The 22,584-nt window shown below is 41.0% G+C and overlaps 2 protein-coding genes across 2 annotated transcripts in view; one reads left to right on the top strand and one right to left on the bottom strand.

Moving 5' to 3' along the window:
* Window positions 1-531: 531 nt before the first annotated feature.
* rbpjl (recombination signal binding protein for immunoglobulin kappa J region-like) lies at window positions 532-22,432 on the bottom strand. The gene is made up of 13 exons (XM_085354753.1): window positions 22,261-22,432; window positions 21,790-21,883; window positions 16,921-17,068; window positions 11,525-11,659; window positions 10,127-10,197; window positions 9,902-10,017; window positions 7,555-7,732; window positions 6,178-6,315; window positions 4,997-5,109; window positions 2,660-2,800; window positions 2,362-2,517; window positions 2,097-2,200; window positions 532-832 (listed from the first exon to the last, which is right to left on the bottom strand). The coding sequence occupies exons 2-13, from the start codon at window positions 21,824-21,826 to the stop codon at window positions 532-534; spliced, it is 1,638 nt and encodes a 545-aa protein (XP_085210879.1). The 5' UTR covers window positions 21,827-21,883; window positions 22,261-22,432.
* Window positions 16,712-22,584, top strand: part of matn4 (matrilin 4) — a 29,339-nt gene continuing 23,466 nt past the window's right edge. Inside the window, exon 1 of the mRNA XM_085353602.1 lies at window positions 16,712-16,973. The gene's annotated coding sequence lies outside the window, so the exon portion shown is untranslated. The remainder of the gene's footprint in view (window positions 16,974-22,584) is intronic.

The following is a 22,584-nucleotide window of genomic DNA, read 5'->3' as shown; positions in this document are numbered from 1 at the left end:
CCAAGTCTGTGCTTCGGTTTTGGTGTTGAAACGTCTCTTTTTTTATTAGTCTGTCACTAATTAGCAGGTAAGCAGATTAACAGATGTGATCACATCTGGCTCCAAAATGAGGCTGAGGTCGAACTGCTTACGTGGAAGCTTCAACAGAGAGACATCAGTGACATCAGGGGGCGTCAGCCATTCTTTTTTTTCCATTTCATCTCCTGTTTCCTGTTAACACTTGTCTAAAGCTATTTAAGGCTTTTAAAATATACAATTTCTGTCAAAGAACTTTGTGCTGAAGCCTCGATTAGAAATCACCGATATGAAAAGTGTCGCGTTAGTTTCAGTCACGTGACCGAGGAACCTGTTTTCATTCGTGTGCACTCGTACTCGTGTAAACATATGATTTTGCTTTCTTACTGAGCTTGAAGAAAACGCTTTAATTTTAATGTGCAGAGCAGATGGAAGGAAGGTAATTATGATGTCACACCTGTCTCCAGTTCAGCTATTTGTACAATTTGATTTCTGTGATTCCTGTGAACAAACGAACTAACTCTGCATGAAGAGGTGAAAATTGGCTCTGGTGAACTCCTGATGGATGGTCTCCAACAGGATGTCATCGTCTTGTCCTCCACCCATCCCTCCTTCTCTCTTCCCTCCTCCGGCTGTCATTCGGGCCGACGGGGGCGGCTGGAGCTCAGGCGTGTAGGTGAAACTGTAGGAGGTGCGGTAAATCAGTCCATCCAGTCGGACGAGAGACAGAGGGACGGTGATGACGCGCTGCAGACAGCGCCAGCCGTCGCTGAAAACCGAAACATCGGGAACGACGCAGAGCAGAGATTTGGGAGACCTGAGAGGAAAAACAAGGACATGAAAGTCAGAGCTGTGGTCTGGAAAATAAATGAGAAGACAAACTTCGAAAGTTGCTGACTGCTGTAAAGATGTAAGGAGCAGGACGTCACTGGAAGCACCAAATGATCTGATCAAATATAAAACAGATAAAGTGAAGACCTTTAAAGAGTTTTTAAAGACATTAAACTTAAAATGTAACTCATCTGTATGAACTGTGTTGTAGAAAGATGCAAAAAGAAAAATAAATACAGTAAAAGGTATAAAAATGTGACAGAAAAAGAAAAGAAAGAAAAAATGCAAATGTGACATTTTTCTATACCTAATACTTCTTCAGTTTCTCCTTTCTGAGAATTTGAATGAAGCTGTTTAAGTTAATGAGTATAAACTAAACATAAACGTGTGGCTGGTACGAGGTCTGAGCAGACAGCAGACACTGTGAATGCCCTTTTATAAAATATTTTATTTGAACCTATATTGCGCCTCTGGTTGGCCTGGCAGGGAGGGATCATGTTTCTAATTGGCTGCAGCTTCTTGCACAAACAGCACATTGTGGACGGCTGTTCTTCACACACGCTGCTGCAGAGCCTCGCGGTGAGCCGCTCTCACTGTGACCCTGACTTACGATGCCTCAGCACTTCAGGTGTGGGATCTGAGGTGGATCCTGACTTCAGAGGCCTGTTTTACTTCGGTTTGGTCACATGAGATTCTCTGAGAGCACGGCTGGATGTCAAGTTTCTGTGATGCCCGTCTGTAAATTACAGACGCCCACATAAGAGTTAGAGGGAGGATTGTTCCCTGTGAGCCAAGCTGAGTTCCTCCTACTGATGTTTGGTTATAACATAAACCTCTTTATACATCGCTCTGGTCCAGGCTTGGCTCGGACTATCAGGGCGGATGAATACGGGTAAAGAGGAGACTTTTTTACATTGATGTCATAACTTTCAAAAATGCTTCCAGTTAAAGTTGCTGAAAAAAAATGCCCATCATGTTTTCCCAGAGTCCTGAATTTTATCCTTGAAAAAAACATGGTGCATTTTTCTATTTTCAACAAAAACAAATGTTTTAGAAAATCCTCAACAAACTGCGAAAAATCCCTCTAGCTGTGAGAAGCTCCGCCCCCTGCAGGGGCCATGTAAATTTAACAGGTTAAGTTTTTAGGTAAAAGGCACCATGTGACACTATTTTCCAACTTTATATTTCGATCCTGCTGAAGCAGCTTTCCATGATTCAAAGCTGAAAACGACTCGTGATTGCTCACTTACTTGTACATGGTCTCTGCTTCGCCGTTGCCGAACCAGACTTTGAGATGAGGAGTGAAGTTTTCTCCGTGAATTTCCAGCATGGCGACGTGCCCTCCACCGTTCACCTGCAGGAAGAAAAAAGGAACTCTGGATCTCCTTGTTTTGACTGAGTGGTTTGCTCCATTTCTAGCTAACAGCACATTTAGGATTTTATAAAAATAATTTTTTAAAAAAGTAGAAAACACATGAGAACCACACAATGTGATGGTTTGTCTTGGCACTTCACCTCTAACCCAGTGACAACAGGAAATGGGCTAACTGGTGTCGTGATACAAGCTAGACCCTGATTGAAGGTGAACTCTACGACTTCCACCCCGATGATGGTCCAGCAGGACCCGTCATTCAGCACCACTTTGCTGGGATCTCTGACGCTGAACGGGGCCTGAAGGGAAGAAAAAGATGGAGGAGATGGTTAAAAGGAAGAAACATGTCAACAGGACAAATGTGAAGGTGTCAACTGGAAGAAATAAACACAGGCAGGTGGAGGACGAATCAAAAACAAAGGCTGGGAAAGAGAAGAGAACCTGGTACTCTATGATGGCGTCGTTGGTTAGACACAGATAGGCGTGAGGGTTGTCTCTGAACTGAAAGGCGCACTTGTGGAGCTGAGAAACGGGCTCGTCCACGTCTAAGATGGCGTGCTGCTTGTTGACCTTTCGGATCACCTGAAGATGAAGAACTTTAGCTTAGAATCGATTTATGAATAATTAAAATATTTCCCCAATAATAACAACTTAACTGTTAGAAAAAAAAAAGGTGCTATCAGGCATGATTTGGAGGGTCACTGTTTATCTGTTCTAGCAGCTCTTTGAGGCTAATGTGAAATGCAGTTCACATTTGTTTTAGTTGGAGCCAGTTCGCCTGTTTATGTGTGTAAATAAAAATGCATTGCAATAATTTAATTATAAGTCACTGAATTTACAAATAGGTTAAAAACTTTGGTTTATTACAAATGCTAAATACACTGAAACTCAGTGTGCTGATAGAAGAAAAAACAAAGGAAATGAGAGTTTTTAAATATAGAAAAATTTTAAAAAAGTTTAAATGATGCTTTTGTTTGGATTTTGCAGGTGGAGAGTTTGAATTTGCTGTCAGGACACTGCAGCTGTGGGAGGATCACAGCTCGAGGCGGTGCGTCTGATTGTGCTTATGGACAGTTTCTAGATATAAAAGGGCTTAATCATCACTTTACAAGGATTTTAACATATTTACACATCCTACTGTGGTCTTATATAACTGTATATTATTCCCAGGTATTATTGCTGAGGGTAATAAAAACATAAATCTGTCTAATACATCTACAATAACAGTTTTTTTTTAGATCTGTTGAAGAAGAAATACCACGGGCTTCTAAAAACCATCCAAATATATCATCTCACAGATGTAGTCAGAGATCAGGAGAGTAAAAATAAACAGTGAGCAGCTGTCTGAGATAACACAACCAGCAGAAACTGAGCGATTCGGGTTTTAAAAGATGTACAAACATCATCCAGGTGTATCTGTGGAGGTTGGACACTGAATTAACTGTGGTGTTTTCTGGCGCCGAGTCCAAACCTCAGTATTAAGACACTTAAATGTACCCTAAACTGCACCACACACACAATCTGAAACACTTTGTTCTCGTGCTGCTGAGCGTTTTGTCTTCACCTCTCCGGTCGCTGAACGCCGACCACGACCGCCACAGTCCAACGCCAGCTTTCTCTGTCTTTAAACAAACCGGCTGCAATAGGCCTCAACTACAAAAACATATAGAGGTGTAGCGTGCAGGTATACCCTCACCAATTACCAGCAGGCCAGCAGCTCAGGGTGTTATGACAGCAGTTTTGGAAGTACAGAGAAAGGGTGTGCTCAGTGAAATGTGACGGACTGCAGTGCAGACGTTTGTCTAAGAACAGCTCAAACTGTAAGGATATCTGTGGGATTAGCAGCTTATGTAACACCTGCACAGACACACATCTGGAAGTCATTCAGTATTGAGCAGCGATTATACCTTAACTGATTTTATGGTCAAATAATTAGTGCAGAGCGCACCCATTTCCCCACTAATTTCCAGCTATAGATGGTTATAAAGAGCTTCTTTTGTTGATAAGATATTGAAACGTCAACATTGATTAATCCAACTTACTTCCAGGTATCTGGTGTCTCGCTAACAAACACTTCAGCAGTGTGTCTGCTTTGGGATTTAAAGATTCTTAGTAAACTAGCAGGATTTTCCCAAATCTCGTGGTTATTGTTTTAATATCCTGAGATGAGCTCAGAGAATTTCAATCAAGACTTCTGAATTTACAGGGTTGTTTAATCTCAGTGGTCGATTGTTTCATGTATATCAGCCAAACTAGAAACTAGATTTAGGAACATAAACTGTGGCTAATCTGGAAAACACTCCATGTTTCCACCAGAAAAAACTATTTACTGCCCCAAATTTGGAACTAATGACACCTGTGGCTGTGGGAGGGGCTATTCCTAGAAATTTCCTAATGTTTTACAGACGCACACCTGAGATCCAGTCTGACACAATTTTCTTTTCACAGAAAAAAATAAATAAAAATCATTTGATTATTTTTGTAGAAATGTGGCATGGTTAGAAAAAAGGCCTTAAAAGGTATCTGGTATTTCTATCATGTTTATTACAAGATTTTTATTATGAGGTCTTTTGTTTCCATCATCTCACTGTGTCGTCCTCTGCAGCTGTTTAACGGCACTGACTACAGCAGAGGTTTTTAAAGCTTTGGCTGAGTGCAGATAAAATTCGCTGGAATACCAGTGAGGGCACATACGGTGGACAATACAAGGTATGCACTATTCACATACGCTGTGTGTGTGTGTGTGTGTGTGTGCGCGCGTGCGTGTGTGTGTGTTACCATGGGTGGCAGAGCTGCTCCAGACTCGGTGCACACTAGCTGGACCACACAGCCGTAACAGATGAAGCCTTCGCTCAGCACAAAGCCTCCTTGCTCAGCACACTGGTCATCTACTACACACACACACACACACACACACACACACACACACACACACACACACACACACACACACACAACTATGCATGAATATTCATATTCCTTCCACTGCAGCACACACACACACACACACTGACGGTTAATTTCTGCACATTTTCAGCTTTATTACATTTTTTCCTTGCATGACTTTTCTGCTAACAGAGGGCAAACAGACCGTCGGTGTGCGTGATCGAAGAGAGGACCAAGTGCTGATGGATGAATGACTGAGGTTTGGGTTTTGGTGGTGGGAGGTCCGTGCACACAGGGCACTGTGTTAAATAAATAACCTCACAGATCTTTAAATGGACTCTTCTAGACTTTACTGAGGAAAACTGCTCGCACAGTGACTGTATTTATGCAGGATGGCTGCAGGGCGAGAAGACACGTCTGCTGACTGGAGGATACACGTTTGACACCATCACAGACAAATCAGAGCCTGTTTTCATAGGTGCCATTTGATTTCTCACACACAGGACACCGCACGAATCCTTCCACATGCTGTGTTCCTACTTCTCTGTTTGGGTTAGGTGAGGATGCTGGAAGAATAAAGCATCCAAAAGACACCACGAGGACCACGGGTGTAGGTTCTGTTTGGGGACACCAGCAGACACACTTCCTGCCTATTGAATTTGTATACAACAATTTCTACCTTACATGCATCAATTTATAGAAGAGAAATGGGCAACATAACCCAGTAAGAGCTCTAAGCTATTCTGTGTTGCTCAACATAATTATTCTCCACATTGTTCATTCAATGCACTCATTTTACTGAGTGTGACTACAAACAAGAAGCTCAGGCAGTATAACTGTGCTAACATCCTTCATATTACAGTTTGAGGGTAAACGGCAGTTTTATGGGATGTCTGTGTTCTACATCTATGTTTTTCAGTTAAAGTCAAACAGTTAAATCATAAACTGAAAACATTATGACCTTCCCTGTATCCAAAGCATGTGTTTGTGTGTGAATACAAAGCTTTGAATCTACTGTACTGTTTGCACACAAGCCGTGACACATGCTGACACGGACACACACACACACTTACCCATGGTGATGGTGAAGGCCGTCCAGTGTCTGGCGCTCGCTATGAAAGCTCCTCTGTCCACCGAGAGGTAACGAGTGCTGACGGTCTGAGAGCGTAAACGGTTAAACAAAGCCACCCTGGAGCAGGATGAGATACACACTGCAGACACACACACACACACACACACACACACACACACAGTTAGTGGGATTTAAAGGATGTTTGTGTGGGACAGTCTGAAATTTAACCATTTTGAAAATAAGAAATAAACACAAACAAGCTCTGGTGGCTTGGTGACAGTCATGTGATGGAAACTGATTTTAATCAAACATTTTATTTTATTTTTTTAAATATCCTGGTGAGTAAATATATTTAGCATAAATAAATCTCTGAGCATCGTGTTTCCTGTGAGCCTTTTATCAAATGACAGCTGGTAAAATGATAGACAATTGTCTCAGTGTGTGGGATGAAGGACAAGTGATGAGCATTTAGTGCAGGTCCACATAAAGTGAGCCACCTGGGAACCTGTGAGGCACAAACATGCACACATGTGTGTTTCCATCACACGTGTGCTCAGGCTTCACAGCAGCTCAGCACTGTGGCATCACAGCAAGAGGATTCCTGATTTGGTCCTTCAGTGAGGAGGTTGCATGTTCTCCCTGCGTCTCTGCATGTTCTGGTTTTCAGGTTAACTCCAGTGTATCAGCACAGGCTGAACTAAGTCACACGAGACCACTGAGACCATCTGTGTTAAACGTAGTCATTCTGTTTGTCCTTCCCTGATCTCATCTCAGGATAATAAAACAACAGCAATAATAATTTACTGAGGATCTGTGTTTAAACTCAACTCAAGTCAATCTGTGCGCACCACAGAGTGTCATCCCAGGATGAATGCAGGGAATCCTGAATCTATGTGAGGACCATGACTCCCACCCTAACATTAACCATCAAACTTAAAGGCTTCTTCATAGTTTCCATCTTAATGTCTGCAACGATTCACATGATGCAAACGTCATCAAACAGGCCAAAACACAGAGACAGTTAAATCAACACATTTCCCCCCTTTTGTTTCTGAATGAAATCCTTTTCCATAATTTTACTCAATTTCGGTTTCCTTTGATTCATTTTCAGTTTATTTTGGCTCTTTGCTTTTTGTTGTTTTTGCTCATTTTTTTTTCTTTTTTTACTGTATTTGTCACCAAGGAGACCAAAATAGTAAAAATCATACTAATGTCTAATTGCTAAAGAAATGACAACAGACCTCAAAAGCAAAACAAACACAAATATCCATCTCAGATGATGTGAGACCTTTTCAAATGTTCATTTCTGCCACTTATCCTCAGTTTAAAAATAAATGGAAATCCCTGATTTGCTGGATTAAAAGTGGAATAAACCCACGATCAGCGTTCTTCATGGACTGTCTCTTCTGGGAGGGTTTGGAGATGACTTTGATCATCCGGCTCTGGAACGAACCCACTTCCTGTCTGTTGTTCAAGAAGAGGCGCAGCAGCAAGCAGAAATGCTTCCTCTTGTCCTGATCAGAGATGAACAGCGACTTGGCGCAAGCGAACATCTGCTGACGAGACACACAGACAGCATGAGTGTGAGACTTATTACACTTCACATAATCAGACGCAGAGGAGGAAACTCTTCAGGAATGTTGTTTTTCATAAATAACTTTAATTGAAATAAACTTTTTCTGGTTATTTTTTTTCTGCTTTTCTCAGCATTTGAAGCTCGGCTGATAGGTCGTATAGTAATAAAGACAAAGCACGTCTGTTTCTCCATCAGTCGGTAAATAAGCGAAAGGCCGGCGCACGGGCAGCGTGTTTGCAGTTTTTCTATCAGACGAGACTGTTTGTTGAGTCAACAATGGCCTGAAATAAAAGGTTTAATGCTCGTGGCCGAGTAAACACACGCAGAGCTCAAACACAACAGTTCATACATCATCAGTCACTTATCTGCTCACTTTCAGACAACCGCCTGAATGAAACTTATTCTAAGGACTCTTTTTACTCTTGTCACAGTGTAATATACATGTCATGTATCATATGTCGTAAAAGAAATTGTAGACTTTGCCTTTAATATGAGGTAGTTACAAAAAACCCCACAAATCAAAACAAAAGTATACGACGTGTACAGCTCGCTGTGAAAACACTGGTCGGTTGTTTAACGAGTGTAACAAACGATGTTTATGACAGCGACGTTAATAACTGTGTGTAAAACCGCAGAACTCTCAACAAAGCCGAGGTTTCATCACTGCTGCTTCTTTTCAGCCAAACCAACGTGGTGACAAAGAAAGTTCAGATGTGTGCTTATGGTTGTGAAAGGACCCATTTTAAATCAGTCCGTGACTATTTTCCTTCCTAAAACTGTACAGAGTCGTTTTGGTGCCTAAAACGAACCAAACAGCCGCTGAAAACACGAAAAAGATGAAATAAAAAGAAAGAATTTCTGAAACACATCAGACAACAACAACAGCTCCCTGTGTTATGTGTTTGACCCTGACCTCCACTCTGTATCTTGTGGCAGATGAAAACTTGAAGTGTTGTGTTTCTGATTTCTGCTTGTGCTGGTCACTAATCATGTCTGGCAGTTTTTTATGCACTTCACCTGTTTGGTGAGGCACTCTGGATATTTGGGGCTAAACGTCACATATTCCTGTGTGTGAATTATAGAAATGAGAACTAGAAGTGCAGAATGCAGGAAGCAGATTTCATTTAAAAAGTAAATGGCCTGTATTTGTATAGCGCTTTACTCGTCCCTAAGGACCCCAAAGCGCTTTACATATCCAGTCATCCACACATTCACACACTGGTGATGGCAGCTACATTGTAGCCACAGCCACCCTGGGGCGCACTGACAGAGGCGAGGCTGCCGGACACTGGCGCCACCGGGCCCTCTGACCACCAGTAGGCAACGGGTGAAGTGTCTTGCCCAAGGACACAACGACCGAGACTGTCGGAGCCGGGGCTCGAACCGGCAACCTTCCGATTACAAGATGAACTGACAACTCTTGAGTCGCAGTTTTAGTGCTGATATTCAGCTCGATCCAAACTTAAAGAAACTGAGAATGTCGTTTGGCTTTCTGAGCGTTACAGATGATCACAGTGTTGCTCTGTGATGCTTTCACTCCAACACTCTTATTCCAAAGACACTCAGTGTACTTCTATTAAAAAAGGATTTTACATTAACTTGATGTGTGGAGCTGTCAGGTATATTCTGATTTTTTTACACTCTATTATCACGTTTTAGAGCCGTCACGTTACCAAACTTCACTTCCCAAAATCAAAATTTTTGTTAGATTTCACAATGATGATCATTTGAGACATGTAAGACTGGAATGGTAACGGCAACAATTTTGGTCTAATTAGTCTGTAACTTTGCATAATTAATTAAACTTTTGCGTATGGGTATCACTGACTTTGTATTAATATTTCAGTTTAATCATCAGCATCATTATAGCATCTCTGATCAGTTATGTCTGAAAATAATAAATTAATAAATTCTGCAAATCTTCAGAAAACTGTTCGGGACAAAGACGTGGATGGATGCAGATGGCTCGCTGGTGCCACCTCAGCCCCCATCAGTGAACACCTGGAGATGAATTGAGAGGATAACTAACGGGACAAGGGGGAGCGTAAGTCTCCGAAAATTAGTGTCTGTGTCACAAAAGGAATTTTCTGACCGGGAACGACTGTCGACATAAACAGAGGTTTGCTCACGGCCACCAGAGAGCTCTCACCCTGGAGTTTGGCTGTTCATCGAACACCAGTTTGAATGCGTCTGCCTGTGACTGGCTGGAGCTGTCCAGGCACATGTAACCACACACTCGATACACAGAGTCGCCATAACCGGCCGCTGGATGGAAAAGACAATGAGAAGGAAAAACAGCAGTGAGTGGAAGAATGTAAGACATAAAATTCACTCAAATTTTAATGTAAAGCTGACTATAATCATCTTTATGTACCTTTTAAATGGTCCTGCGTGACTTTCCATCCATGGCCAGTGATGTAAACACAAGGAGGAGGGCAGAAGAACCTGGAGGTGATGCAGAAACAGTCACTGAAACAGCAGATTTTATCCAACTAAACCAGTTCACGTGCTCATGATTTCACTAATCTCTACATTAAGATTTTCTTCTTCTGTTCATTCATCTGTTAAAATCAGGTGAGTCTCGTGTGTATTACAGGTATTACAAAACGTTTCTCTGCCTTAAACATCACGGGCAACAAACTCAGTCTCACTAATGGGAAATACTGTGAAATGTAAATCACATGATTGGACAAAATAAAGCTTTCTTTGATTTATTCAAATGCATGTCCTGCTCAACATAAAGCAAGTTTAATTAGAAGAAACTTGTTTGTTCACAACTCTAACTGTCGTGCATAATAATGGTTAAAGAAGGTGAACGTGCAGCAAGTTCACATCAGCCTTTTTCAGCTGCATGAATATGACAGCTCAGGGCAATTACAGGACACACAGAAGAACAAATTACATCATGAATAATAATCTTCAAAAGAATATTGCAGGACAGAATATGACATTAGAAAATCAAATAACAAAGGAGTTTTGATCATGCAAATTATCCTTAACACACAGCCTGGCTCTCATGAAACTGGCTGCACATAAAAAACTGCAAATAAACTTTGCAGTTTCTCAAAAACTCAAAAGTATATTCACCTTCCTCTACTTCAAGTCTTTAATCTCATCTTTAATTTTAGTTTTGTGTGCCAGTTGCTAGCTGTAGCTAGAGGTGGTTTGTTATTAAGTTTCCACCAAATGTCAAATATGTTGCAGATTTCTTATTCATTTCTGTGACTTCATGTGTAAGCAAACAGGATTTCTTTGGGGTTTGGGTCCAAAAGAAATCATCTGTTGTTCTCGAGGAAATCATTTTATCACTGTTTTATGACACTTTGTGGATCTGTGTAGATATTAAAGTAACTGCCAAATAAACTTGGAAATCTGAGCCTGTCCCTCAGATCAGTCAGACGAATCTGTTTGTTAGAAAAAGATTTCTGTGTTGGGTTTAATAAAATGTGTTAATGCTGCAAGTTTATTTGTGTAATGTCTTGATGCATGCTCAATCATCATCATCATTGATCAATGAGATTAATGCACGCAGATTAATGATCATAAACTGACCTCACAGCCCATTGTTTATTCATGCGCCTAGTTTCAGTCATTGTGCAAATAAACTGTTTATAAAGTTGGGGAAACCTGCAGTCAGCTGAGACTGAAGAAGTCACCTGGATGAGTGACAAAATGTTTCTCCCACTGAAAACGTTACATCCAGATGAACAGAATCAACTGTTTTTGGATTATTTGTGTAATCTATTTTATTTCTATAAAATCATCACCACACCTTTTCTCATTGCCGTAGGACTTCTGAGCGACCTTGGCGTGCAGGATGGTGACACTCTGGTCTGCGTGGGCTTCTCGTCCTAGATCTGCTGATGTTCCCAGTAACTGACAGCCTTGAAACCCTGAGTTCAGTCTCCTGATTGGACAACAAGGATGTTTGTCACAAAGAAACGCAAAAAAACAACACATAGTGTGTTTGTGAGGAAAAGCCAAGATTCTGATGGTGCTCAACAGAAAAACTATGCATAAAAGTGTTGATGGAGGTGCAAATGTTTGTAGCAAATTTTATGACATAAAATAACTCAGCAGTTGTTAGTTTATCTACAAGTGTGAACATCACTGTAGCACTTCAGGAAAAATCAGGGGTCACAAATATTCATAATACAGGAATGACCAGTGCTCCAAAACATCCTCCATCACCATCATCGTCTGACTTTAAATCAGGCCCGTTTCTAAACTGTGTGATGTCTGCAGCATCTCAGCCCAGTTTGGTGTTTTTCACAGAAAGTAAATGTGTGCAAAGAGACTCCGTTTCAGGCAGACAGCTCACTGCCATCATAAACGAACACATGGACGTGGTTAAAGTGGTGAAAACCTGCTCGTTTCCTTAAAAAACAATGCTGAGTGACACATGAATGAAGCAGACTAGAGTTTTACCACCATGTTATCAAGAAACGAATCCCACTGTAGTTTGAATTACACTTTTGTTCATGTTCCCACAAAGTAGCTCAGACTAAGCACACAATTATCATCAGCAGACACTCCATCCATCTTTAGAAGAGACTCAACAGCAGCAGATATAAATACAGGCAAGCCAAAGATGGAATAACAGTGTTGTTAGAGACTCATTAAAACATGGAACAGTTCTTTTTATAGCTGGAAAACATTCGCCTGTTTCTACCAGCACAGAGAGAAAAGACAGGAGACGCAGTAATGTCACATTTTCACAAATTTAAGTTTCAGATACAGACTCGGGACCAAATGAAAGCAAAATAATCCTTTCTGATCAGAACTAGTTAAATTACAGGTTACTTGTACAAAAATAACATGTTAATACACATATGCTGATGCATATACATGCAGTTTATTATTCAATACATGCTACTTTATATGCAGTTTAGATTTACAGTTTAGGTCTATGGCTGCTTTTCTTTGTTGATCACTTGACTTCTGTATTCATGCTTATTTCATTTCTTCTTCTGGCCTCTGGTTTTTTCTTGTTTCATTTTGTTCCACAGAGCATCTTTGCTCATGTCTGGATCCATATTTTTCATTTTTTAGTAGATTTACATGTTCACAGTTCAAAACAGTCAAAAGGATAAAACTTTTAGAGCAGGGTGGACTCCTTGTACATACCCTGACCTCACTATTCAAAACTTGGGCCATGTTTAGTATGAACATACACCAACGGAGATATATGGATGTGTATGCATGTTTGCTTTTTCTTGCAAATAAAGAGAAACATTATTCAAATATAGGCAGAACTTAAAAGCTATTGTTTAATCACATTATTTGTTTCATGTATTGTTCATTTTCTCCTCTGATTGACATTTAATTTAAAGAAAAAACCCTCAAAGTCTTATTTCCGGTCATTAAATTTTAGATATTTCATGTTTTGACAGCAGGTAAGTGAACAGCGGGTAAGTGAACAGCAGGTAAGTGAACAGCAGGTAAGTGAACAGCGGGTGAGCCACTGCCAGAACAAAACTAGACTAAGTGGACAAAAGATTCCTGAAGCACAAATACAGACTTGGGTTTTCTGAATGGACATTTAGTATTTGATATTATGTTTCCACTTGCTGGGTCTTTTGTAATTACAAGACAACAAAGCAGTGCTTTAATCAAATAAAGGCTTTACACTTAGATTTTAATGCTTTTATTAGTCCCATAATTTCCCCTTGTGGGACTAATAAAGGTATCTTATCTTATCTTTTTCTATTCATTTGATCCTGAGCAGGTTATTTACAACTTTTTTACTTTTTAAAGTGTTCATTACTTCTGTTAACACGGCCTCCTTCTGTGTGATTAGATTTTAAATGCTGAGCTGAACAGCAGGCAAAAAGCTGAAAGAACAAGCTGACTGACCCCGTGTTGCTCTGCTAACAATAGCGCCTGTCACATTAGCTGTGTTTTCTCCCCGCTGTAGCGATGTAATGAGGAGCCAGACACAGAGTTACGACCCCGGGGCCTGGAGTCTGGAATGCTACTCCTAATGAAGACTGTCGACACGAGAGGAGGAGAGGAGGAGAGGAGAGGAGGAAGGCAAGGGAATAAGGAAGGACTCAAAAGACAGCTGAATTATGTAAGTGGTTAAAAATCAACCTGCTGCGGTTTCCTGTGGCAGCAACCAAGTTCTCACACAAATTTAAGGTAACAGCAAATACTTTCCATTCACAACTATTATCTGGATATTAAGATATTAAAAAAGTGGAGAAACTGAGAGTGACTAAAGTCCCAAACATAGATGGCACAGTGGATGTTTGAGCTTCACATGCAGACTTTTGACTCTTCAGTATACACGACTTCACTTTTCAAGCTTTAAGTAGAAAGAAATTCATGTTTTAACAACTCATAAGAAATATTTTCCAATCCTATTATGGCAGATGACAAACTTTAACTCAGTTCTATTACAATAACTCTAAAATCACAAAAAATGGAAAAAAAAAGTATCACTTCTCTTTCTTATGGTTTATATTATTTTTGAAGCCCTTAAACTGTTACTGAGCACAAAAAGCATTTAGCAAATATATTATTTGTGCACTTAGAAAAGTCACCAAGGATACAAGTCCTTCTACAATCTCGACCCTGATGATGACACATGTATTCAGACCAGCTGGTCTCCATAAGGGCGAGTGCCTGCTTGGCCAGCTGTACTGAACATCAGATCCTACTAACGCCTCTCTCCACGGGTCAGGGTTCAGACTTGAATGGCTGTGTGTGCCTTCACCAGTTTGTAGTTTAAATTAGACCTTCACATTTTCACAGGTCAAAGGGCAGGCGTCAGGAGCTCAGGGCTCCTGGTATTTCACACCAGGAACACAGAATGAACTGAAGAAGGACGGGGGGAGGGGTGGACAGAAATACACTTGCATCTACATCTTCTGCTCCAGATGTTGTTCTAGCACACAAGTATTTGAAAGTTTAAAATCACTACAATTACTGGGTTTGTTAGTATGATGAACTCAACAGGTGTCTGGGCCCTAAAATCCACAAGTGAAAGAAAAGTTTTTTAAATTAGAAGTTTTAGAACCTTCAGAGAATTTAGATCCAAGCTGGTGAGGAGCAGGAGGTTGATGAAGAAAAAAGTGTATTTCTCGACTGGTTGTGAGTGGCTGCTGGAGTTTCGAGCTTGCGGCTATTGTTTGGTGAAACTGGTCACATAGAAAGGACTGCACCTAAACCCTCTATGTCATAGGTGTCAAACTCTGGCACGCGGGCCAAATTTGGCCCGCAGCCTAATTACATTTGGCCCGCGAAGCCATACCAAATTATTATTAGAACTGGCCTACTGGTATTATACAGCTAATATATATATGTTGTTTAGTATTAAGCTTTGCTTGTTCCACATTCAGTTTTTCAGCAAAACTTGTTTGAGTCCATAAGAAGAGATTCATTCTTAAATCTGGAGGAAGATATTTTTCAATAAATATTAAATGTTAGCCCGCGACCTTGTTCCAGTTTTGAATTTTGGCCCACTGTGTATTTGAGTTTGACACCCCTGCTCTATGTGATTGCTGGGTTCGAGCAGATTGCCCAGGTCAGTTGTAGTTTGCATGGAAGTGTTGACTTGTCTGCAAAAACTCAATATTTACACTGTGGGCTGCAGTAAAACCTAAAAAAGTGGGACCCAAACTGAAAACAGAAAACATTTACCTTTAAAATACAAGCTGAACCTTACTGACATGTTTACTTTGAAGGCAAACAGTGTTTGCAGACAAGTTGGGGTCTTCCATGCAAACCACTGGGAGGTTTTTGGTACATCATGTGACCAGTTTTATTCTAGAAACTGCCAGCAACCTCCTACAACCGCATACCAACTGGTTGCAGAATGCATGGTTTCCTAGCAGCTGGTGATTACCAGGTTGGTCTCTGATCGATCTCTAGGTCTGCATGGGGCTTGCCAGAAACCTTCAGTAACCACCTGCAACTGTTTGGGATAATACTCGTTTTCCCCTTATGACCAGTGGCTGCCAGATGGTCGCCTGTGTGACTGGGGGCTTTCTGAACTACTGGGAATTGTTGGTTGCTGTAGTTTGGACACCAGTGTGTGATTTGTGGGCTGACTGGTCTAGGATACAGTTATGGGATAAGATGTTGCTTCAACCAAAACAGAAGTGTAGCTCCAAGCCATAGACAGTATATAAAAGATGGCTGTAGCTTTTAAGTTTGACAGTGACGTGGAAATAAAGCAGCTTTCTTTCTGATGACCAGCAGGGGGCGACCATTCTGTTTGCAAAATAAAGTCCAGCTGTATAAGGGTTTATGTAGAAATGCTTCCTGCAACTCCCAAATAAAAAATGAGAATGAAGCAGAATATGCTTCAGGAAAGACCTCAGCACATCTGGGTTCACAAAACCAAGATAGCAACAGCTTAAATGCACAGCTTTAAAACTGGACCTCAGTAACTAAGCTGTGATGCCAAGTTGGATACATCCATCTTTTAAATACAGTCTATGCTTCAGTCTTTTTCAAACTACATTTAAGTTTTCAGAGCTAAATGCCAGAAAGACAGTAACACCCAATCAGATTATATGTTCAGGTCACATGACTTATTCATAAAAACAAATATCCTATCATGTGCAGGATTTTAACATAAATATCATAATTCAAACTGTTTTGGTTCGTCTGACATGAACAGTTCCTGCCACATGGGACTCGTTTTCTTTGGCCTCAAAACTGTTAATGTAATCACATTACTTTAGTAATGACATTAGAGTGAGAAAGCTGAACATTAGAGAGTCACTGATCAGTCACAAATTATCTGTAAAACACTTGATGAACTTTAGGAAGCAGAAACATTTGTGCGCTCGTGCGCCGTAGCAGGTCTCACCTCTCCAAACTTCTCCGCGCGCTCAACATTGTTCGGATTTCAAAGGCCGGGGGGCGGGGTCTCTACCTCCCCAAATACTTCTTGGCACTTTTATACCTCCTCACCATCACTGCACCACTTCATTCCAACAGTGAGTAAAACCGAGGGAAGGTCAGCGCGGCAGAAACACGAAGCTGACCTGAAACTTTTTCACGTCCACGCGCTCATTCCTCACCTCCTCTCCGAGACTTTGGGATAAACTCCAGCAAACCGTGACCTCACCTTTCCCGACCCGGGACACCCTGCGTGCGTGTGTTTCGGGACTTTTGTCGCGGAGGTCTGAGCACCCGGCTGGTTCTCCGTCTTACCTGTCCCATCCACCCGTCCGTGCTGCATCGTGTCCGGACGGCAGCGTCCCCAGGTGAGTCAGCGGGCTGATTGGGTCCGGGGACAGGGGAGGGGGGTATAACAGAGCGGTGTCTGCCTCGGGGAAGCCAGGTCGGTGCAGCAGTGTTTCTGAGAGGAAACGAAGTGTAAGATTGATTACACAGTGAAACTGTTTAAAGCAGAGATTAACACGATGAGTCAGATCACAGTGTCGCATCATGTAAACTTCATTTAACCGAGTGAAATAGGAGATGTGTGCAGGACAACGCGGTGCTTTGCAGCCTGCTTCAAGAGCAAAGGTATGCCCAAAGCAGAAATCATCGAGTTCATCGTGTAATATGGTCACATGTGATATGTGTGCATGAAAGTGTTTTTGGTTATAAGTGAATTGTCTTAATTTAATATGATTAATAATTTCAACCAGTTTTCAAGTAATCCAGTCAAACAGACTGGACTTTAAAATGCAAAAATTCGCTGTTTTTCTTGATTAAATTAAAAATCTTTAAATTTTAAACTAAAAAAATGGGCTCAGCTTCTGGGAGGAAAAGAAAACTCAAAACTGAGTTATTCTGTGGCATTCAGAGAAAACAGTTAAGTTATTATTCACTGAAATGATCTGTGGATAAATTGTTAATGAAAATAATTGTTAGTCAAATGCCAACACAAGCAGTTTGTGACTGAGATTTTCCAAAGAGGCTTTCAAAATTTAAGGAGCTTGGAAAAGCCTCTGAAAGTTGGATGTTGGATAAGGTCCAGTTTGGCTCAGATGAATTCAAAGACACCATTGATCTTTGGAAAAAGTATTGATCATGATAATAATGCACTAATAAGACAAGTTCTCACTGATGTTATTATGATTTTTGTACGGTTTTAGCTGCAGTAAGTATTTACATTGAAGTGAAACAAATGATGAGTCAGTGAAATGAAGTGGAAAGATAATTAAAGGTCACTAAAATGTGCTGACAGATGTTCATGTTTTGATTTTTAAAAAGCATCACATTTGAAAATAGTGTAAGACAGAGGGAAAGAGGCTTTGGGTTCACACTGGTTGCCTGGAGGTGATGCTTCAGGCAGTCAAAGCCACCATTCAGGGAGAGTCTGCTCGAGCACAGAGACGGGTCAGGGCTCACGTGGTTAAGTCAACACAGTCAGTCAGAGAGAAGCTTAATCATACAGCCATACAGGCAGGTGGACAGACTGGAGGTGACAGAGTCATGATACAGGCGCATGATCAGCAATGCCGTGTCTCTGGGAAACTTTACACGGGTCAGCAGTGCAGGTGTGACTAAAGAGGGGCTCCTGGGCTATCAATGCAGCCATGGGTACAAATTACTGGGTACAAGGGGTCCACACCTCCTTTTTCTAGGGAAAAAAAAGTGTGTGTCATTATGAATAATAATGCAGTGCTCAGTCTGGAACTCATTCAGCCAATAATTGCATGAATAGCTGCAGTTTTTCTTTATTTTTTCTTTTGCCTTTTGCATTTTTGAGAACTACTCAAGTGAATCAAAACAGAAATGCAATGAACTACAAATATATCCAGATATGTTTGTGAAAGAGTGGTAAAACGTTGTTAGTTAAACAGCTGTCGATGACTTTATTTGTTGTCTCACATGCTGACGAGATGAAAAAATGAACTTCTCTTTTGCACTAAATGCATAAAACCAAACATTGGTGAGTTTTTGTTTGTCCAAAGGTTTACGACACAGACTCAACCTAGACCTAAGTTTGTTTGTGTTTTAAATAAAAGGAGAGCTGGGACTGAGAAGCTGTTCTGCACAGCCACATTCAGACTTTCAGTCCTTTTGTATAACGGTATTATTCCCTGCATGCGATGCATTTAGAGGACACATACCCTGACAGGCTCTGTACTCCTAATAATCCTGCTGATGATAATCTACCCACCTGAGCCGCAGTCAGGTCTTCATATAACCGGGCTCAGGTCCATTTATGTTCGCGGGCAGATGATAATAAAAGGCGGTGGAGGAAGTCGGGGTGTAATTCAAAGACAGGCAGGTAGTGAAACTGCTCGCAGTAGCAGACTTACATCTGGTTCTAATCTAAATCTAACAACAAGAAGTGCTGTGTGTTCATCTCAATATGGTCTCCAGCTGCCACTCAAACCCCAAACCGCCTACAGAACAACCGCAGCCTCTCCGCCCGTCTCACTGTATACATCCAAACTGCTCTCTCTGATCTCCAGCTTTTCTACATCCTTTCTTTCCCCTCACGCTCACTCTGGCTCTCTTTATGTTACACAAACATATGACCTCCATCTCTGTCCGGCTTTCTAATCTTTGAAGCTCAGAGCTGATGTGTTTTCCTCTCAGTGTGAGTCCAGCCTGTCAGTCAAACTGTGCGTCACAACTTCTGTCCTTTCTGTTTTTCCACATCTTGCTCTTTCACCTGCTGTTTTAATCTCAGTGCTTCCTCTTAACATTGCATATGTTCAGTCATATTCACACTGACAGAACATAAAGTCAGTAGAAAACACTGCCATCCATTGATCTGTCTAAAAAGCAGACCTTTAATGAAAGTCTGTGTAGCAGGAATGTTTTTTACACCCTTTATTTGTTTACTGATTCGCCTCCTCAGATTTATCAAGTTTGTTTTGTTCCCGTTCTATAAAATATTGCAGTTTTTTCCAAGCTGCTGGTGTGTGTTATATACCAGATGTCTTTGGCAGCTTTACACAACGCCGATAGAGAGACGAGGCTGTTTTTTAATGTGTAGCATTACTGCTGTGAAAGGAAGCAGTTTAGTCCACAGAACAATGATAACCACAGTTTATTAACACAACTGTGGACATTTAAGTTTTATCGTGCTGAATGATGCATGCCTAATTCCATATCTGTGCACAGGCCACAGCCTTGAGGTTTCCTCATTTCTTTATTTTTTGTTTCCAAAGGAGATTATCTTGTTTTTTTCAAGTTATCTGCAGCAAAACAATGTTTTTGTTTGTTAAGCCACTTATCTCTAAATGTTTTTATCTATTTTTTATTTATAAAAGAAAACATAAAAATGTGCTTTTGTATTAACAAGTTGATTACCAAAGAGATATTAGCCAGCAACTTGATATATCTCATCATAGTGTGCAGTGTATGCCTAAAACAAAAACCTGTCTGCTTCAGATGAACAGTGTCTGAAGTCATGTCCTTAAGAAACAGGAAGAGAATCCAGCAAAGACCCAACAGAGAACCTGAGAAAAGCATCTGGATCTTTATTTGATCCATTTGCTATTCAAGCTTCAGCAGAAATGTTATCAGTGGAAAGGCGGCTGAAGCCAATCTGAAGGAAGTGTGCCAGATTATATCAGAACATCTGTTCATAAATCGCTGCACCTACTTCCAATGTTAATGAAATCGAGGTGACTCGAGGTTGTTGCACAGTGCTTTATAATCTGAGGTGTGTATTTGTGACAAGTCGGGAAACAATCTTACAAGTGACCCAATCAGATCTGGAGCCAGTATTTCACCATCATGATGTTTGACCCCAAATCCAGCTGTTTAAATAAGAAATATTTGTGCCTCCAGAAGATTCATTGTTCCAAATTGACAGATAAGGTAAAAATGACATTTTAATAATGTCTGCTCATAAACTGAAAGTAAAATTCAAATCAGTGCAAATTATTCTTCAGAGGAATAACTATCAGATACAGGGATCTATCAGGGCAGCTCAATTTTCTTTCTTTGAAAGTGTTTTCTGGCAGTTGAGCTTGACGTGTCAGGTACTTGTGGCATTTTTCAACAAGCAGGGTTACTGTTGAACTGCTACTCGTTCATAGAGGTTTGACGGAGCTTGAATTTTAGAGTTAGTACAGTTTAGTAACAAGCAAAAAGAAACAGAGAATGAAAGGAGACACACAGCTTCCCTTAATAGTCACATTAACAAGAACCGATTCACTTTCACTGTGAGCGCTAACACTTCAAACCTGTAAATTTAGTCTTTCGTTAGACTTCTGATAAACTGAGACTCAGAAACTTTCTAAACGGATGTCTGAAAGGTAAGATTATCTGTCATCTGTCACCATTTTAACCTCAGGGTCATGACCCCAGGGGGGCGGTGTGGCATCATTATCAGAGGCTGACGTGGACGATGGTAAATAAGATGTTTTCACATGTCAGGCATTCGTTTATAACAGCTCCACTCAGTTCATGTCACCATTGACTGGTCTTTCGAAACTTCACTTATCAAACTGAACCCTAGTTTCCAGATGTTAAGGTTAATTAACTCATTCACTGCCATTGACGTCTATAGCCGTCAATTGCAGTGAATGAGTCAATGGGTTTAACTCATTCACTGCCAATGGCTGGCAGTGAATGAGTTAAGAGCTGTTATTCTGATTGTTGTGCATTTTATTCATGCAGCTTGCTAACTAGCCTTGCTGGCTTTACCTAGTAGGTTAGTACTTGACCTTCTTGTTTAAATAACAGTGAGAATGTCGGGCTCCCAACATTAAACAGGACTACAACCAACATGCAAACATTAAGGCTTCAAAGTGGAACTCAAAAAACAATGGGTGAAGTGACGGTGGCTTCATCTTTCATATACAGTCTATGCTCGAGTCACACTCGGTGTGGAGGACATGTTCAGCTCAGGTCGAGGTACGTACCCTCTTTATTCTATCACTGTTCAGTTACAGTAGCTAATGTCACGATACGTAGAACACAACTGCATTTTGTTTGTTACATATTCCTAATATTTCACACTCAACAGAACTACAGAAGTATTCACGCTGTATTCAGGTTTGGCCAGCAGAGGGGGCTGCAGCCACCATAGCACCACCGCAAAAGTGCTTTCCAATAAGTTAGTTTTATTTATTTATAGGATTACAAAATAATACTACTAACCTTTCCTGCCATCTTCCCCGACATCCAGTTCATCCATGATGGGCGTGGCCTCTGCTGAATTTAGGATGGGGTGTTCCTCGGGTCCATGGTCACTCTGCTTTTTTAGAAAAAGTTCAGGTTTAACAGAGAAATGTAAGTGACGTAGACCAACAAATGCACACCTAGCAGATAGTCTTAAGGGGGAATAGAACAATGACTTCACTGTCCAGTACTGAGTCCAAGAGCTGTGTAATTCTTTTCAGGCAGCTGTTGACTAAACATTAGGTTGGCTTTGTGTTGCAGTGTGATGGTCCACTGAAATCAGATGTTTTTCTGCTGCTGGGTTCACTATCTGTGTAAAAGCCTCAGAAATGCTGACAACATACATGACTTTGAAGAACTTACAGGGTGAAAAACAAACCATGAGAACTTCAGCATCGGCTAAAAAACAGCACGTAATAACATCACGTTATGGTCTTACTGTTAGCTGACCTGAAGTCAGACTGTTGTCCTGCAGCTTTCTGGTTTAGATGCTCCTGTTGTTGTTTGTATTCTGGCCTAAAGTCAGAAAAAAATCTGTTCTATACATTCAGTTTCTGTCCATCACGACTGCAGCGTAGTTAAAATGTCCAGCAATCAGTCCAATGATCAGTCAGACCAGAGCAGAGCTTCTACTACACCTTACAGTCACGCTACAGTAAGAGGGGCTCTGGTGTATCTGCGCGTGTTCATGTTTGCACTTCATCCCGGACCTGTTATCAGGCCATGCTGTGTGTGTGTGTGTGTGTGTGTGTGTGTGTGTGTGTGTGTGTGTGT

Source organism: Diplotaxodon limnothrissa, linkage group LG5 (genome assembly GCF_057381915.1).
Source record: "Diplotaxodon limnothrissa isolate DT_005_m linkage group LG5, D_limnothrissa_male_GT1.1, whole genome shotgun sequence".
NCBI classification, from domain to species: Eukaryota; Metazoa; Chordata; class Actinopteri; order Cichliformes; family Cichlidae; genus Diplotaxodon; species Diplotaxodon limnothrissa.
This window is presented reverse-complemented; position numbering and strand designations above follow the sequence as displayed.

Excerpts from the sequence above, each read along its gene's own strand:
- rbpjl (XM_085354753.1), bottom strand. The coding sequence starts at position 21,826 with ATGGATGAACTGGATGTCGGGGAAGATGGCAGGAAAG. Across the intron at positions 2,201-2,361 it reads CTGTTGTCACTGGGTTAGAG|GTGAACGGTGGAGGGCACGT; the intron begins GTGAAGTGCCAA and ends TTCTTCCTGCAG. Across the intron at positions 833-2,096 it reads GAAGCAGAGACCATGTACAA|GTCTCCCAAATCTCTGCTCT; the intron begins GTAAGTGAGCAA and ends TTTTCCTCTCAG.